This window comes from Pongo pygmaeus, chromosome 15 (assembly GCF_028885625.2).
Source record: "Pongo pygmaeus isolate AG05252 chromosome 15, NHGRI_mPonPyg2-v2.0_pri, whole genome shotgun sequence".
In the NCBI taxonomy this organism is placed as follows: Eukaryota; Metazoa; Chordata; class Mammalia; order Primates; family Hominidae; genus Pongo; species Pongo pygmaeus.
Window position 1 is genome coordinate 102,892,272 of NC_072388.2, and position 18,134 is coordinate 102,910,405.

The 18,134-nt window shown below is 43.3% G+C and overlaps 1 protein-coding gene and 1 non-coding gene across 7 annotated transcripts in view; both read right to left on the bottom strand.

Annotated features, from left to right (window-relative positions):
* The window catches only part of PPP1R13B (protein phosphatase 1 regulatory subunit 13B), a 133,388-nt gene that overhangs the window by 68,281 nt on the left and 46,973 nt on the right, over positions 1–18,134 (bottom strand). For all 6 annotated transcript variants that reach the window (XM_054449440.2, XM_054449441.2, XM_054449442.2 and 3 more), the window contains exon 2: positions 289–436. In XM_054449440.2, the coding sequence (XP_054305415.1) occupies positions 289–436 (148 nt within the window). The remainder of the gene's footprint in view (positions 1–288; positions 437–18,134) is intronic.
* LOC129013433 (small nucleolar RNA SNORD51) lies at positions 190–269 on the bottom strand. Its single transcript, XR_008493910.1, has one exon. It is a non-coding gene; the product is annotated as a small nucleolar RNA SNORD51 (small nucleolar RNA).

The following is an 18,134-nucleotide window of genomic DNA, read 5'->3' on the forward strand; positions in this document are numbered from 1 at the left end:
ACAGAGTGAGATCCTGTCTCAAAAAAAAAAAAAAAAAAAAAGTATACAAAAAAGCATTTTGTAAAACTCAGTCCTGTGCAATATAATTAAATTACTCAATTCTTTATTACCACAGATAACTAAGAACTAGAAGCAATATTTTCCATTTGATAAATACTAAATTATATGTACTTAGTTACCTTTTTTCCCCAGTTTTATCAGAAAAAAAGCAAATCCATCACAAGCTTAGCTAAAAGATGGTGATTTGATTTTATTAATGTAACAACCTTTACAGAACCTAATACATACCATTTCCCCTCCACACTTCAGCTAAATGGCAGCTGCCTTCTCCAGGTTCCTTGCAAAATTCTACAACATCTCGACAGGTTGTTTCTGGTGTTATAGGAACTTCTGTTAAAATCTGTTCATTGTTGCTCAAGAAAACGGTTAATATCATCTGTAAGAGAAAAGAGCAAAGCTGTAATTTAGATTCTTTATCACAAAGAGACTAATCTGTAAATTTAAAGTGATCCCTCTACCCACCCCCCGCCCCCAAAATGCCTACAGGATTATTTTCTGGAAATAATAATAGATAAGCTGATTCTAAAGTTCATGTAGAAAGATGAAAAAGACAAGTCAGGAAAATTCCAAATGAGGAGAGTAATAGAAAAGAAAGAGCACTACCAGATCATTATAAAGCCTCAAAACAACAAGGCAGCAGTAGATATATATATAGATCAATGGGGCAAAGTCATACCCCAGAAATAGACCCAATTACCTACGAAAAAAATGGCAAATGATGAGGGAGGTATCTCAAAAATCAAGGAGGGAAAACGACTATACAATGAGTGATGTTTGAGCAAAATATATCCATCTGGAAAAAAATGGTTTCATACCATATATCGTACACTAGCAGAAGTTCCTAATAGATCAAATATTTAGATACAAACCCTAAAACCATAAAAAGTCCAGAATGAAACCTGGGTAAATTCTCTTTTATAGCTTTGGCATAAAGGTATTGTTTCAAACTATGACTCAGACTTGAGACGGAGTCTCGCTCTGTTGCCCAGGCTGGAGTGCAGTGGCGCGATCTCGGCTCACTGCAAGCTCCGCCTCCCGGGTTCACGCCATTCTCCTGCCTCAGCCTCCAGAGTAGCTGGGACTACAGGTGCCCGCCACCACACCCGGCTAATTTTTTGTATTTTTTAGTAGAGACGGGGTTTCACCGTGTTAGCCAGGATGGTCTCAATCTCCCGACCTCGTGATCCACCCGTCTCGGCCTCCCAAAGTGCTGGGATTACAGGTGTGAGCCACCGCACCCGGCCAAGAATCTCTTATAATCCAGAAAAGCAAGGTAGGGGAAAATATTTGCAACTCATATTACAAATACAAAGCTAATCCCCTCAATACATAAAGCGCTCCTAAAATATGATAACAAAAAGACCAAAAATCCAATTCCTTAAAAGAAATTAGCCAGGGAAGTGTATTAATATATCACAGTAAAAGAAAAATAAATGACCCTTAAACATAAAAATACATTATAGTGTATTTGAAAAAATAAAAATTGTCTAGCCTTACTTTATTTTTTTGAGATAGGGTCTCACTCCGTCACCCAGGCTGGAGTGCAGTGGCGTGATCTCAGCTCACTGCAACTTCTGCCTCCTAGACTCCAGAGATCCTCCTGCCTCAGCCTCCCAAGTAGCCGGGACTACAGGCATGTGCCACCACGTCCAGTTAATTTTTGTATTTTCTGTAGAGACAGGGTATTGCCATGCTGCCCAGGCTGGTCTCAAACTCCTGAGTTCAAGCAATCCTCTCGCCTTGGCCTCCCAAAGTGCTGGGATTACAGATGTGAGCCACTACACCTGGTGTTTTTTTGTTTGTTTGTTTTTCTTGAGACAGAGTCCCACTCTGTTGCCCAGGCTGGAGTGCAATGTCGCGATCTTGGCTCACTGCAACCTCTGCCTCCCTGGTTCAAGCAATTTTCCTGCTTTGGCCTTCTGAGTAGCTGGGATTACAGGCGCATACCACCACGCCCAGCTAATTTTATTTTATTTTATTTATTTATTTTTTTGAGATGGAGTCTCGCTCTGTCGCCCAGGCTGGAGTGCAGTAGCACAATCTCGGCTCTCTGCAAGCTCCGCCTCCTGGGTTCACACCATTCTCCTGCCTCAGCCTCCTGAGTAGCTGGGACTACAGGCGCCCGCCACTACACCCGGCTAATTTTTTGTATTTTCAGTAGAGACGGGGTTTCACCGTGTTAGTCAGGCTGGTCTTGAACTCCTGACCTCGTGATCCGCCCGCTTTGGCCTCACAAAATGCTGGGATTACAGGCGTCAGCCACTGCGCCCAGTCTTATTTTGTATTTTAGTAGAGACAGGGTTTCGCCATGTTGACCAGGCTGATCTGGAACTCCTGACCTCAAGTAATCTGCCTGCCTTGGCCTCCCAAAGTGCCGGGATTATAGGTGTGAGACACTGTGCCGGGTCTTTTTTTAATTTCAAAAAAATACTAACACTTTGATCCAGCATCTTAAGACATCATATTGGAAGGAAAATTTTTTTTTTCCCCCTTTTCCTCAGTGGAACAATGAAAGAGATACTTTAAAAACAATACATCTAAAGTAAAAATTAGGCCAGGCATGGTGACTCGCATCTATAATCCCAGATTTGGGAGGCCAAGGTGGGTGGATCACCTGATGTCAGGAGTTCAAGACCAGCCTGGCCAACATGGTGAAACCCCAACTCTGATTAAAAAAGAAATACAAAAATTAGCCAGGCGCAGTGGCACGCACCTGCAGTCCCAGCTGCTCAGGAGGCTGAGGCAGGAGGATCACTTGAACCCGGGAGGCAGAGGTTGCAGTGAGCCAAGATCGCACCACTGCACCCCAGCCTGGGCGACAGAGCAAGACTCCATCTCAAAAATAAATAAATAAATAAATAAAAATAAAGGAATAAAAGTAAAATTTAAACCAAAGATGTTCTTTAATCAGAAAGTATTATAAAACATTTATGTCTAATCTTTGACAAAAGGTCAGAAACAGGCCAGGAATGGTAGCTCATGACAGTGGTCTCAGCTGGAGGCTGAGGTGGGAGGATCACTTGATCCCAGGAATTTGAAGCTGCAGTGCAGCTTACAATCGCGCCGCTGCACTCTAGCCTGGGCAACATAGCCAGACCTTAAAATCTCTGCATTCGAGTAAGCATATGATTTGTTTGTTGTTAAGATTTTTTTTTCATCCAGGCACAGTGGCTTACGCCTGTAATCCCAGCACTCTGGGAGGCCAAGGTGGGCGGACTACTGGAGATCAGGAGTTTGAGACCAGCCTGGCCAACATGGCAAAACACTGTCTCTACTAAAAATACAAAAAATTAGCCAGGCGTGGTGGCCCGCGCCTCTAGTCCCAGCTACTCAGGAGGCTGAGGCATGAGAATCACTTGAACCCCGGGGGGCAGAGGTTGCAATGAGCCAAGATTGCACCATTCACTCCAGCCTGGGCAACACAGCAAGACTCTGTCTCAAAAAAAAACAAAAAAAATGATATTTTTTTCTTACAAGTGCCCTAAATTCCTACATTCTGAAATTAAGCATCTTTACATCTATGATCAGATTTTATGTAACCAAAATTGATAACAGCTTTGAACTGGTTTCCCTGCCACTAATCTCCCCCGACTCTAACTCCTCACCGTTACCATTTCATTTTCTTTCTTTCTTTTTTTTTTTCTTTTTTTTGAGACGGAGTTTCGCTCTTGTTGCCCAGGTTGGAATGCAATGGCGTGAACTCGGCTCACTGCAACCTCCTCCTCCTGGGTTCAAGCGATTCTCCTGCCTCAGCCTCCCAAGTAGCTGGGATTACAAGCGTGCACCAACACACCCAGCTAATTCTGTATTTTTAGTAGAGACGGTGTTTCTCCACGTTGATCAGGCTGCTCTCAAACTCCCGACCTCAGGTGATCTACCCACCTCGGCCTCCCAAAGTGCTGGGATTACAGACGTAAGCCAACACGTCTGGCCTACCATTTCATTTTCTAAAAGTCATATAAAGTTATTCCTTTGCTTAAAATATTTAAGAGCTCCCCACTGCCCAACACCAGCCCTTCCCAAAACACCTTCTCTGGTATATAAGCAGGAGATAGGTTTCTTAACTGGGCACTCCTTAACAGTCTAATGTAATGATCATGTATATTTGTTTTTTCCCTCCAGGGAATCTCATGAGGCTTGGATTTCTATAAAATATACTCTGAGAAAACCTTCCAGGTTCTAAGTCTCTCTAAGCACTAAACCTCCCTCCATCAGCGTCAATGGAGTTCTCTCTGGCAGCCGTCCCTCTGCCCAAGTACTCTTCCTGTTTGCCTGTAAATTCCTATTCACAATTCAAAACTCAGCTCCTAACTACTATCTTTGCAAAAACATCCCTTTACCGCCTCCGCTCACCAGGGAGGCCACATGCTCCTTCCTTTGCGATCCAGTGGCTCTTCACACAGATCTCTATTGCATCACCTCAATGACTCCCTCCCTTTATAGACTCTGCACTCTTCCAAGCACTTCACTTTTGAGTCTTTAATTTCCCATTGCTGAGTCAGGACCTGACACATAGGAGGCACACTAAAATCTGGTCAACTCCATGAATGACACACAAAATATAGAACCCCCACCATGCCCTAAGTTGAGAAAAAATATATACACACACAATTGAAGTAAGATATATCCAGTCTGTTCAATAAACAAGCATCATCCCTCTTCCCTGAACGCATTTCTATTTTACAATAAATTTTTTAAAAATTAAGTAACAGTTACCTCTGCTCACTAACCTATAAGAAGAATTTATAAAAACTAGGGGTTTTTGTATACTGAAATAAGTAGCCTAGAATCTATAGAATCTGGAATAAAACAGGTAATTACTGGATCCAGCTCAAACAAGGCCAAGACTAATACTTTAACAGTTTCATCAGAAGTTTTATTCTTACTTATACACATTTATTCTACAGTTGTAATGGTAAATATTTTCCAATGTGACTTCATAATCTATGCTCTTAAAGATCCAGTAATATCTGGAGGCTGAGGCAGGAGAATGGTGTGAACCCGGGAGGAGGAGCTTGCAGTGAGCCGAGATAGCACCACTGCAGTCCGGCCTGGGCAAAAGAGTGAGACTCTGTCTCAAAAAAAAAAAACACAAAAAGATCTAATAATAAATTTTCCCAAATCATGCTTTATAAATTGAAGTTTCAAATGAGTAAAAAAAATTTTTTTTACTACCTTCCCTTATATGCTATTCCTACAGTTCACTAGCAACAAGCAGAATGCCCTGTTTCACTCAGTACTTCGGAATCGGTTTTTCTTCATTGTTCCTTACCCTTCTACCCACTAAGGCATCCCACGGTTTGCTCTCAACGCTCTGAGCTAGCAAAACATTCGCACAAACATTGCCTCATGAATACAGCACACGTAAAGCAGTACCCTTAGGCACTCACAGAGGCACAGCTTGTGCTTACTTGCTCTGAAAAGCAGAATTCTTTATGAATGCATTGTCAGAATGAAGAATGGTATGGCAGCATTTTGGGGTACTTTCTGAATTACCAAGACTCTTCAGCTCATGAGTAAGTTCAATGTGATGAGGGAGGGGGTGAGGCACGATGACAGGTTGTAAATCTGGATATTTATTTTTAAAAGCGAAGAACACCCAAATAACTTATCCAAAAGTCACTAAACATTATTTCAATTTCTTGCGTTCCATTTTATCACTCGCAATAACCCTGTCTTTCCTAATTTTAGCAAAATTCATTTTCCCTAATCTCTATTATTCAAAGCTAATTTCATTATAATCATGGCAGACTTTAAAGCTTTCTAGAGAAATTAAGCTGGTTTTGACCTGGATGGTACACATTTCCCTAAAGCATCACCGAAAACTGAAGCTGAAAAGCCATGTGACTGCTAATGTTATTCTAGTAAGATTTCTTCAGCTTAAAAATGACTAAAGAAGCTCCAAAACAAATATATTGTATTGATTCTAGATGCACTTGTTTGTATTTTAATAACATCTTTGAAATCATAGTACACCTCACAATTGATGGTACGACAAAATTTAATGCGTAGCATTTTTTTTTCTTTAATAGTATGTACAAAACAGATGAAATTCAGTAAGATTAAGGAAACTAAAGGAAAAAAGAAAACAAGTTAATATGTTTATCCTTCCTAAATGATTAATATGTTAAAAATAAAAGATTTGGGGCTGGGCGCGGTGGCTCACACCTGTAATCCCAGCACTTTGGGAGGCCAAGGCAGGCGGATCACGAGGACAGGAGATCAAGACCATCCTGGCTAACAGAGTGAAACCCCATCTCTATTAAAAATACAAAAAATTAGCCAGACATGGTGGCAGGCACCTGTAGTCCCAGCTACTCGGGAGGCTGAGGGAGGAGAATGGCGTGAACCCGGGAGGTGGAGCTTGCAGTGAGCTGAGATAGCACCCCTGCACTCCACCCTGGGCTACAGAGCGAGACTCCGTCTCAAAAATATATAAATAAATAAATAAATAAATAAATAAATAAATAAAAGATTTGGTTAGCTACAGTTAGGAAAACAAAAATTTCTAATTGTGTGCTGTAACAAATATAGCATGTAATGACAAGATACCCTACTTATGCCTTTCCTCAAACTGCTTCTCTGCCCTGATGAATCACACAACAAATCCTGCCCCTTTCTGCTCACTGACAGTACTCTCTACCCATCCTGACCTGACCCGAGAAAGACTGGAACCAATGTCTGCCCATCTTGACTCAACCTCAGATAGAGCCTCCTCTTCTCCCCTGCTGTAACAGACTGTGGCTATTTATAGTACAACTTTCTTACATTAAATTATCAATAGTTTTCTTGACTACATCCTCTACTGGAACAGTATCTCTGACTCATTACCTGGTCTTGAAATCATCTAAGTGTGTCTTAACTTGCTCCATTTTTTTTTTCATTCAAAAAAGTTGGAAAAGACCATAATAGACCATAAGGACAATACTTGTGTTCTCCAGCTCAGTGCCTGGACACACAGTGGTGCTCAAGAAATGCAGGATGAGGCAGGCAGAAAACTGACAATCATTATTAAGTAGCTTAAGAGGTCATCTTACCCTTGCTTTCAGGAACATCTGAACTAAGAAAATCAACTGAAATCAAATAATCACTAATTTAAGTAATCCACACAGATATTTTAACATTTTTACAAACTTGGTATTTAAACTATTTTCTTGGCAGTCCAAGGAAACCAAAGCAAAACACAAATTGAGGATGCATAAGCTATTAAAAAACAGGAACTAGCTGGGCATGGTGACTCAAGCCTGTAATCTCAACACTGAGGGAGGCAGAGGCAGGAGGATCACTTAGGCCCAGGAATTTGAGACCAGCGTGGGCAACACAGTGAGACCCCATCTCTACTAAAAACTAAATAAATGAATAAACAACTAGCTGGGCATGGTGGTATGTGTCTGTAGTCCCACCTACTCGAGACACTGAGGTGGAGGATCACATGAGCCCAGGAGTTCAATGCTGCAGTGAGCTATGATCATACCACTATACTACAGCCTGGGTGATACAGTGAGATCCGATCTCTAAGGAAAAAAAAAAAATCTAAACAGGAATTATCCTATAATCAAAGAGACAGACAATCACAAGCATTGACAAGGATGTGGAGAAACTGAAACCTTCACATATTGGTGGTGAAGATGTAAAATGGTACAGCTATTTTGTATAACAGTTCAGCTGGAGTGCAGCCGCTCAATCTCAGCTCACTGCAACCTCCGCCTCCCAGGTTCAAGTGATTCTCCTGCTTCAGCCTCCCAAGTAGCTGGGATTATAGGCGCATGCTACCACGCCTAATTTTTGTATTTTTAGTAGAGATGGGGTTTCACCATGTTGGCCAGGCTGGTCTCGAACTCCTGAGCTCACATGATCTGCCCACCTTGGCCTCCCAAAGTGCTGGGATTACAGGCGTGAGCCACCATGCCCGGCCTAAAAAATTTTAAACACAGATTTACCATATGGCCCAGCAATTCCACTCCTAGGTACCTACCCTGGGGAAATAAAAATATATGTCCACGCAAAGTCTTGTATGCAAATGTTCATAGCTGCACTGTTCATAGTATCCAAAAAGAAGAAACAAGGCCAGGAATGGTGGCTCATGCCTGTAATCCCAGCACTTTGGGAGGCCAAGGGTGGCAGATTGCTTGAGCTCAAGAGTTCAAGACCAGTCTGGGAAACATAACAAAACCCCGCCTCTACAAAAAATTTAAAAAGTAGCTGGACATGGTGGCACACGCCTATAGTCCCAGCTACTCAGGAAGCCTAGGTGTGAGGATTGCTTGAGCTCACGAGGTCAAAGCTGCAGTGAACTGTGATCATGCCACTGCACTCCAGCTTGAGTGACAGAGCGAGATGCTGTCTCAAAAAAAAAAAGGAAGGAAGGAAAGAAGGAAGGAAGGAGAGAGAAAAGGAAAGACAAGACAAAACCAAAATCTCCATTAACAGATAATTATGGAATATCATACAATGGAATATTATTCAGCAATAAAAGTAACAAAGTACTGATACATGCTACAACATGGATGAACTTTGAAAATACTAAGCTAAGTGCAAGAGGCCAGACACAAAAGACCACGTTATATGACTCCATTTATGTGAAATGCCCAAAACAGTCAAATCCATAGAGAAAGAAAGATGTGTGGTTGCCTAGGACTGGGGATGGGAATGAGGAGTGATGGCAAATAGGCACAAACTTTGTTTTGGGATGACAGTAATGTTCTAAAATTAGATTGTGGTGATGCCTGCACAACTATGTAAATTTACTAAAGATCACTGAATGTTCACCTAAAATAGGTAAACTTTATGGCACATAAATTATACCACAATGAAGCTGTTTTTAAAAAGTAGGATATATAAAACTTCTAGAAAAGGAATTCAGAAACTTGACTTACATGGTACAAAATACCCTGGAATAGGAAGCCCAAGTTCTATCCTTAGCTATGGCATTGACTGCTGCAACTGGCTGGGGAAGCTGCTCCTTGGTCTATCTCTGGGTCTTGGTTTCTTGGCAAGAACTCAGCAGATAATATGAAACATATATTTGCAGGAAAATGGCTCTCAGGCTTTTCTGGCCCAACCCAATCAGGTAAAGTATTAGATCCCCCAGCTCACCTATACCATCTACTACTTCTTTCTAGTGGAAAAGGAGCTCAGGGACAACAAAAAATAACTGAAGAGAAATAAGGTGAAAAAAGCTATACTAAATTTTAGTAACTTGCAATAACTCACTTGGTAGGTTATGAGTAAATAGCTCACAAAAGCCACAGAAAGGATCAGTTGGGGTGCGGGTGGGTGAACACCAGGAAGACCCCTTTAGCTTTCCAGCAGGCCACGCACCCCAAAATGAGAATTGATGCTAAGGTCCCTTCTGGCCCTGACTGCAACTCAGTTCACCAATTTAAAATCTCAGAAACATTAGAGCTGTAAGGAAAACTAAGTCTAAGCCATCACCTTAAATGCTTCATCTCACTTTCCTCAATTAGCCTCTCAAAGACTGAAAAACACACCTGGGAGTCGCTGTCATCCACACAGAGAAAGGAGAATAAAATAAAGGATTGGCTCAACTCCCTTCTCTGGGAGTCGCTGTCATCCACACAGAGAAAGGAGAATAAAATATAGGATTGGCTCAACTCCCTTCTCTCTTACTCCACGAACAATCCATTAGCAAGACTGTCAGCCTCGTACCCAGAATCTGATAACTTGTCTCCCTGGCTACTACCCAAGCCCCAGCCACCACCACCTCTCAGAAAGGATGTCTGCAAGAGCAACCTCATTCATCTGTTTCCACTCTCGCCCTTCAGATACATCACTTTATTCAAAACCTTCCCGTGGTTTCCTCTCTGAGAATAAATTTCAAAGTCCTAACTATTGTCTAAGAGGCCCTGCAAGACCTGCAACACACACATGCATACCACTCTGATCTCAATGCTTACCACACTCTTTATCCCTTCTACCTCCCCCAACAGGGCAAGCCAACTCCTGCCTCAGGGGCTTTGCACTTGCTATTCTCTGCCTAGACCACTTCACTCAGCTACTGACATTGTATTACCCTCTTCTTTCAGGCCTCTGCTGGAATGGTGTCTTAGCAAGGAAGCTTTCCTTAACCGAGAGTCTACCTAAAATAGCACTACTCCATCCCTCTGTCCTCCTACCCCGGTTTAAGTATTTCTGCTTAGCACTCAACCACCACCTGATCTATGTATATATTTGTTTATCCTCTGTCTGTTGTCACTAGAACACATAAGCTTCTTGAGAGCAGAGTTTCAGTTAATTACCTGCTGTGTCAGTAGTGCCTGAAGCAGTGCCTGGCACGTAAGAGGCACTCAATAAACTCCCCCAATTATACGTAAAATGTCCTTTTTTTTTTTGAGACAGAATCTCGCGCTGTCGCCCAGGCTGGACTGCAGTGGCGCGATCTCGGCTCACTGCAAGCTCCGCCTTCCGGGTTCATGCCATTCTCCTGCCTCAGCCTCCCAAGTAGCTGGGACAAAAAGTGCCTGCCACCACGCCTGGCTAATTTTTTACATTTTTAGAAGAGACGGGGTTTCACCGTGTTAGCCAGGATGGTCTCGATCTCCTGACCGCGTGATCCACCCACCTTGGCCTCCCAAAGCGCTGGGATTACAGGCGTGAGCCACCGCACCCGGCCATGAAATGTCTTTTTATAGTAGGTTTCTTGAATCACGACAGGTAGGTGTTTGCCTATTTTCTCATCTTCAAGTTCTCTGTAGAAAAACAGCCAATATTTTACCCCTCTAATCACTGATTAGTCCACATGAAAGAGAAGAAAAATATTCTTAAAAAAAGGGTGAGGCCGGGCACAGTGGCTCACACCTATAATCCCAGCACTTTGGGAGACCAAGGTGGACGGATCGGATCATTTGAGGTCAGGAGTTCGAGACCAGCCTGGCCAACATGGCAAAACCCCATCTCTACTAAAAATACAAAAAAAAATTAGCTGGGCGTGGTGGCATGTGCCTGTAATCCCAGCTACTCGGAGGCTGAGACAGTGGAATCCCTTGAACCCAGGAGGCAGAGGTTGCAGTGAGCCAAGATCACGCCACTGCACGCCAGCGACTCTATCTCAAAAAAAAAAAAAAAAAAAAAAAATTAGTGTGAAAGTCAGGAGCCTTGAACATAAGTATGTGGTATTTGGCAGATTTCACTCAAACCTAGCGATACAATGGATGTCCCTTCCTCTACAGCAGGGATGTCCCAACACTGGGCTTCCCTGGGCCACACTGGAGAATTGTCTTGGGCCACACATAAAATGCACTAACACTAATGATAGCCGATGAGCTAGAAAAAAAGACTGTTAAAAAAATATATATCTCATAATGTTTTAAGAAAGTTTACTAATTTGTGTTGGGCTGCATTCAAAGCTGTCCTGGGCCTCCTATGGCCCGGGGCCATGGGTTGGACAAGCTTGAGCTAAAGCATTTCTTTCCACAAGGTGGCACTGCAGGGTAACGGGGGTGAGTTCAGCACCACCCCCTTCCCCTGACACAAATTTTAGGGATGAAGAATTAACTCCAAGGAAAATAAAGGTACAGTTTAGTAAGATCATATTAAGTTCAATTTCCATAATTAGAGCTTGTATTATTTTGGAAAAGAAATAAAATTAACCTTGGAGCAATGAAAAAATTTTTCTAAATAAATAAGATCGTAGAAGTACATATTTAACCCTCTTACAAAGGCAGAGACAGATATACACCCATTTTTTTTAAATGTTTCTTTTTTTTAGAGATACGATCTTGCTCTGCTGCCCAGGCTGAGTGCAGCAGCACCAATCCTAGCTCACTGCAGCCTCGAACTCCTAGGTTCAAGTGATCCTCCCCCACCCCAACCTTCAAGTAGCTGAGACTGTAAAAGTGCACCACAGCTAATTTTTTTTATTTTTTGTAGAGATGGGGTCTATGCCCAGGCTGGTCTCTAACTCCTGGGCTCAATTATCCTCCCGCCTTGGCCTCCCAAAGTGCTGGGATTACAGGCATGAGCCACCATGCCCAGCCTAGACATATTTAAATATCTGAGTAGCATCTACTCAAAGTTAAATAGCCACTACAATAGATCTCAATAACTTTTATCAATTCTGTTTAGTTCTAATCACTGTTTTACTTGCCTTAATAATTTCACATTTTAAATTACATTATACAGTATTCCTGGGAATACAAAATAGTCACCTTAGCTTCTACGTACATTATTTACTTAGTATATAGTCCCTTCAGTATTTAAAAGCATAACGCATTCTGAGAGAACCTATCTTAAACCTTGTAGAAATGCAAAATTCATACAGCTTTCCGTAATACCAAGATGTGTCATGACTACAGGATATAGAGGTGATACAGCTGACCACACTTATTCTATCCACTAAAACTTAAAGAATACTCTAGAATAGGTTGGGTGTGGTGGCTCACACCTGTATGCCAGCACTTTGGGAGGTTGAGGTGGGCAGGCTGCTTGAGCTCAGGAGTTCGAGATCAGCCTGGGCAACATGGCGAAACCCTATCTCTATAAAAAGAACAAAAAATTAGCCAGGCATGGTAGTATATGCCAGTAGTCCCAGATACGTAGGGGGGCTGAGGCAGGGAGGATCACTTGAGCCCAGGAGGTCAAGGCTGCAGTGAGCTATGATCAAACCACTGCACTCCAGCCTGGGTGACAGAGTGAGACTCTGTCTCAAAATTATTATTATTATTATTATTATTTTGAGACAGAGTCTCACTCTGTCACCCAGGCTGGAGTGCAGTGGCGCAATCTCGGCTCACTGCAACCTCTGCCTCCCAGGTTCAAGCGATTCTCCTGCCTCAGCCTCCCTAGTAGCTGGGACTAGTCACAGGCATTCGCCACCATGCCCGGCTAATTTTTGTATTTTTAATAGAGACGGGGTTTCACCATGTTGGCCAGATGGTCTTGATCTCTTGACCTTGTGATCCGCCCGCCTCGGCCTCCCAAAGTGCTGGGATTACAAGCGTGAGCCACCGTGCCCAGCTGTCTCAAAATTTTAAAAAGGCCGGGCGTGGAGGCTCATGCCTCTAATCCCAGCACTTTCGGAGGCTGAGGCAGGTGGATCATGAGGTCTGAAGTTCAAAACCAGCCTGGCCAACATGGTGAAACCCCATCTCTACCAAAAATACAAAAATTAGCCCGACGTGGTGGCACATGCCTATAATCCCAGCTACTCAGGAGGCTGAGACAGGAGAATTGCTTGAACCCAGGAGGCAGAGGTTGCAGTGAGCCAAGTGACAGAGTGAGACTTCCTCTCAAAAGTAATAAAATTAAAAAATTAAAATTATAAAATAATACTCTAGAATAAAGAATAGTATCAATTCTGACACCACTGTTCATCAATATTGAAAATTACTTTGGCTGGGCACGGTGGCTCACGCCTGTAATCCCAGCACTTTGGGAGGCCAAGGTGGGCGGATCATGAAGTCAGGAGATTAAGACCATCCTGGCTAACACGGTGAAACTCATCTCTACTAAAAAATACAAAACATTAGCTGGGCGTGGTGGTGGGCGCCTGTAATCCCAGCTACTCGGGAGGCTGAGGCAGGAGTATGGCGTGACTGGGGAGGTGGAGCTTGCAGTGAGCCGAGATCACGCCACTGCACTCCAGCCTGGATGACAGAGCGAGACTCCGTCTCAAAAAAGAAAAAAAAAAATTGAAAATGACTAGTTGAGGCCAGGTGTGGTGGCTCGTGCTTATAATCCCAGCACTTTGGGAGGCTGAGCCGGGTGGATCACTTGATGTCAGGAGTTCAAGACCAGCCTGGGCAACATGGTGAAGCCCCGTCTCTACTAAAAAAAAAAATAGCCGGGCATGGCAGTGCGTGCCTGTAATTCCACCTACTCAGGAGGCTGAAGCAGGAGAATCGCTTAAACCCGGGAGGCAGAGGTTGCAGTAAGCTGAGATTATGCCACACTGCACTCCAGCCTGGAGGACAGAGTGAAACTCCTTCTGAAAAAACAAACAAACAAACAAAAAAAGGACAAAGAAAATTACTGCTTGAAATAATGGTTGCTTTACTAATGTTGATCACGTGAATATCACAGAAGCAGAACAAACACTGAATTTCAAATCACAGACTATGACCTCTTAGCGGGCTCTAAAATCAATTAGTGCCTCAGGACCAGTTTTGTTTTTTAATGAACTAGAACAGAACAACATATAACAGTTATTAAGAGAATGAAAAGACAAGCCACAGACTGGGAGAAATTATCTGCAAAGTACATATTTGATAAAGGACTTGGCCAGGTGTGGTGGTTCACACCTATAATCCCAGCACTTCGGGATGTCTGTAATCCCAGCATTTTGGGAGGCTAATGTGGGTGGATCACCTGAGCCCAGGAGTTCGAGAACAGTCTGAATAACATAGTGACACCCCATCTCTACAAAAAATACAAAAACTAGCCAGGTGTAGTAGTGCAGGCCTGTAGTCCCAGCTTCTTGGGAGGCTGAGGTAGGAGGATTGCTTGAGCCTAGAAGGTTGAGGCTGCAGTGAGCTATGACTGTGCCACTGTATTCCAGCCTGGGCGCAAGAGTGAGACTCTGTCTCTAAATAAATAAATACATAAAGGACTTGTATCCTAAATACACAAATAACTCTTTTTTCTTTTTTGAGACGGAGTCTTGCTCTGTCGCCCAGGCCGGGTGCAGTGGCTCACACCTGTAATCCCAGCACTTTGGGAGGCCAAGGCTGGCAGATCACAAGGTCAGGAGATCAAGACCATCCTGGTTAACACGGTGAAACCCCGTCTCTACTAAAAATACAAAAACAATATTAGCCAGGTGTGGTGGTGGGCACCGGTAGTCCCAGCTACTTGGGAGGCTGAGGTGGGAGAATGGCGTGAACCTGGGAGGCGGAGCTTGCAGTGAGCTGAGATTGCACCACTACACTCCATCCTGAGTGACAGAGCCAGAATCTCCCTTAAAAAAACAAAAAAAAAACAAAACAAAACTCAATAATTATAAAACAAGCTAATGTTTTTGTTTCTGTGTGTGTTTTTTTGTTGTTTTTTTTTGTTTTTTTTTTTTTTTAGACAGTCTCTGTCACCCAGGCTGCAATGCAGTGGCACAATCTCGGCTCACTGTGACCTCTGCCTCCTGGGTTCAAGCGATTCTCCTGCCTCAGCCTCCCAAGTAAGCTGGGACTACAGGTGCCTGCCACCACACTCAACTAATTTGTGTATATTTTTAGTAGAGATGGGGTTTCACCATATTGGTCAGGCTAGTCTCAAACTCCTTACCTTGTGATCTGCCCACCTGGGCCTCCCAAAGTGCTGGGATTACAGGCGTGAGCCACCGCGTGCAGCTGTTTCTGTGTTTTTGAGACACAGTTTCACTCTGTCGCCCAGTCTGGAGCGCCGTGGCACAAGCTCAGCTCACTGCAACCTCTGCCTCCCGGGTTCAAGCGATTCTCGTGACTCAGCCTCCCGAGTAGCTGGGATTGGGGTGCCTGCCATCAGACCTAGCTAATTTTTGTATCATTAGTAGAGACAGTGTTTCACCACATTGGCCAGGCTGGTCTCAAACTCCTGACCTCAAATGATCCACCCGCCTCAGCCAAGGTGCTAGGCGTGAGCCACCGCACCTGGCCAAAACAACCTGATTTTTTAATGGGCAAATGATCTGAACAGACACTTCACCAAAGATGACATACAAATGGCAAAATAAACATATGAAAAACATGTTCCATATCATAGGTCATTTGGGAATTGCAAATTATTAATAAAACAACAATGAGATACTACTACACACCTACTAGAATGGCCCAAATCCAAAGCATCGACAACACCTAACACTGGTGAGGATGTGGAGCAAAAGGAACTTGCTGTTGGGAATACAAAATGGTACAGCCATGTTGGAAGACAGTTTGGTGACTTCTTAAAAAACTAAGCATACTTTTACCATGTGATCCAGCAATCCCACTGCTTCGTCTTTACCCAAAGGAGTTGAAAATGTGTCTAGACAAAAACCTGCATGTGAATGTTTATGGCAGCTTTGTTCATAATTGCCAAAACTTGGAAGCAACCAAGATGTCCTTCAGTAGATGAATGGATAAACAAACTGTGGTACATAATATTGCTGGAATATTATTCAGTTATTCAGCAATGTTAAAAAAAAAGCACAAATCCAGAAGAGTTAAAAAAGAAACAAACGAGCTATCAAGCCACAAAGACATGAGGGAACTGTATTAAATGCACATTGCTAAGTGAAAGAAACCAGCATAAAAAGGCGATCTACTGTACGCTAGGTGCAGTATGTAGAGTACGCTATGTACGCTATGTACACGCTATGTACGCTATGTACACGCTATGTACGCTATGTACACGCTATGTACGCGCTATGTACGCTATGTACGCGCTATGTACGCTATGTACGCGCTATGTACGCTATGTACGCGCTATGTACGCTATGTACGCGCTATGTACGCTATGTACGCGCTATGTACGCTATGTACGCGCTATGTACGCTATGTACGCGCTATGTACGCGCTATGTACGCTATGTACGCGCTATGTACGCTATGTACGCTCTATGTACGCTATGTACGCGCTATGTACGCTATGTACGCTCTATGTACGCTATGTACACGCTATGTACGCTATGTACACGCTATGTACGCTATGTACACGCTATGTACGCTATGTACACGCTATGTACGCGCTATGTACGCTATGTACGCGCTATGTACGCTATGTACGCTCTATGTACGCTATGTACGCTCTATGTACGCTATGTACGCGCTATGTACGCGCTATGTACGCGCTATGTACGCTATGTATACTCTATGTACGCTATGTACGCGCTATGTACGCTATGTACACTCTATGTACGCTATGTACGCGCTATGTACGCTATATATACTCTATGTACGCTATGTACGCGCTATGTACGCTATGTACACTCTATGTACGCTATGTACACTCTATGTACGCTATGTACACTCTATGTACGCTATGTACACGCTATGTACGCGCTATGTACGCTATGTACACTCTATGTACGCTATGTACGCGCTATGTACGCTATGTACACTCTATGTACGCTATGTACACGCTATGTACGCGCTATGTACGCTATGTACACTCTATGTACGCTATGTACGCGCTATGTACGCTATGTACACTCTATGTACGCTATGTACACTCTATGTACGCTATGTACACTCTATGTACGCTATGTACACGCTATGTACGCGCTATGTACGCTATATATACTCTATGTACGCTATGTACGCGCTATGTACGCTATGTACACTCTATGTACGCTATGTACACTCTATGTACGCTATGTACACTCTATGTACGCTATGTACACGCTATGTACGCGCTATGTACGCTATGTACACTCTATGTACGCTATGTACGCGCTATGTACGCTATGTACACTCTATGTACGCTATGTACACTCTATGTACGCTATGTACACGCTATGTACGCTATGTACACGCTATGTACGCTATGTACACGCTATGTACACGCTATGTACGCTATGTACGCGCTATGTACGCTATGTACGCTCTATGTACGCTATGTACGCGCTATGTACGCGCTATGTACGCGCTATGTACGCTATGTACACTCTATGTACGCTATGTACACGCTATGTACGCTATGTACGCGCTATGTACGCGCTATGTACGCGCTATGTACACTCTATGTACGCTATGTACACTCTATGTACGCTATGTACACGCTATGTACGCTATGTACACGCTATGTACGCTATGTACACGCTATGTACGCGCTATGTACGCTATGTACGCGCTATGTACGCTATGTACGCTCTATGTACGCTATGTACGCGCTATGTACGCGCTATGTACGCGCTATGTACGCTATGTACACTCTATGTACGCTATGTACACGCTATGTACGCTATGTACACTCTATGTACGCTATGTACACTCTATGTACGCTATGTACACGCTATGTACGCGCTATGTACGCTATGTACACTCTATGTACGCTATGTACGCGCTATGTACGCTATGTACACTCTATGTACGCTATGTACACTCTATGTACGCTATGTACACGCTATGTACGCTATGTACACGCTATGTACGCTATGTACACGCTATG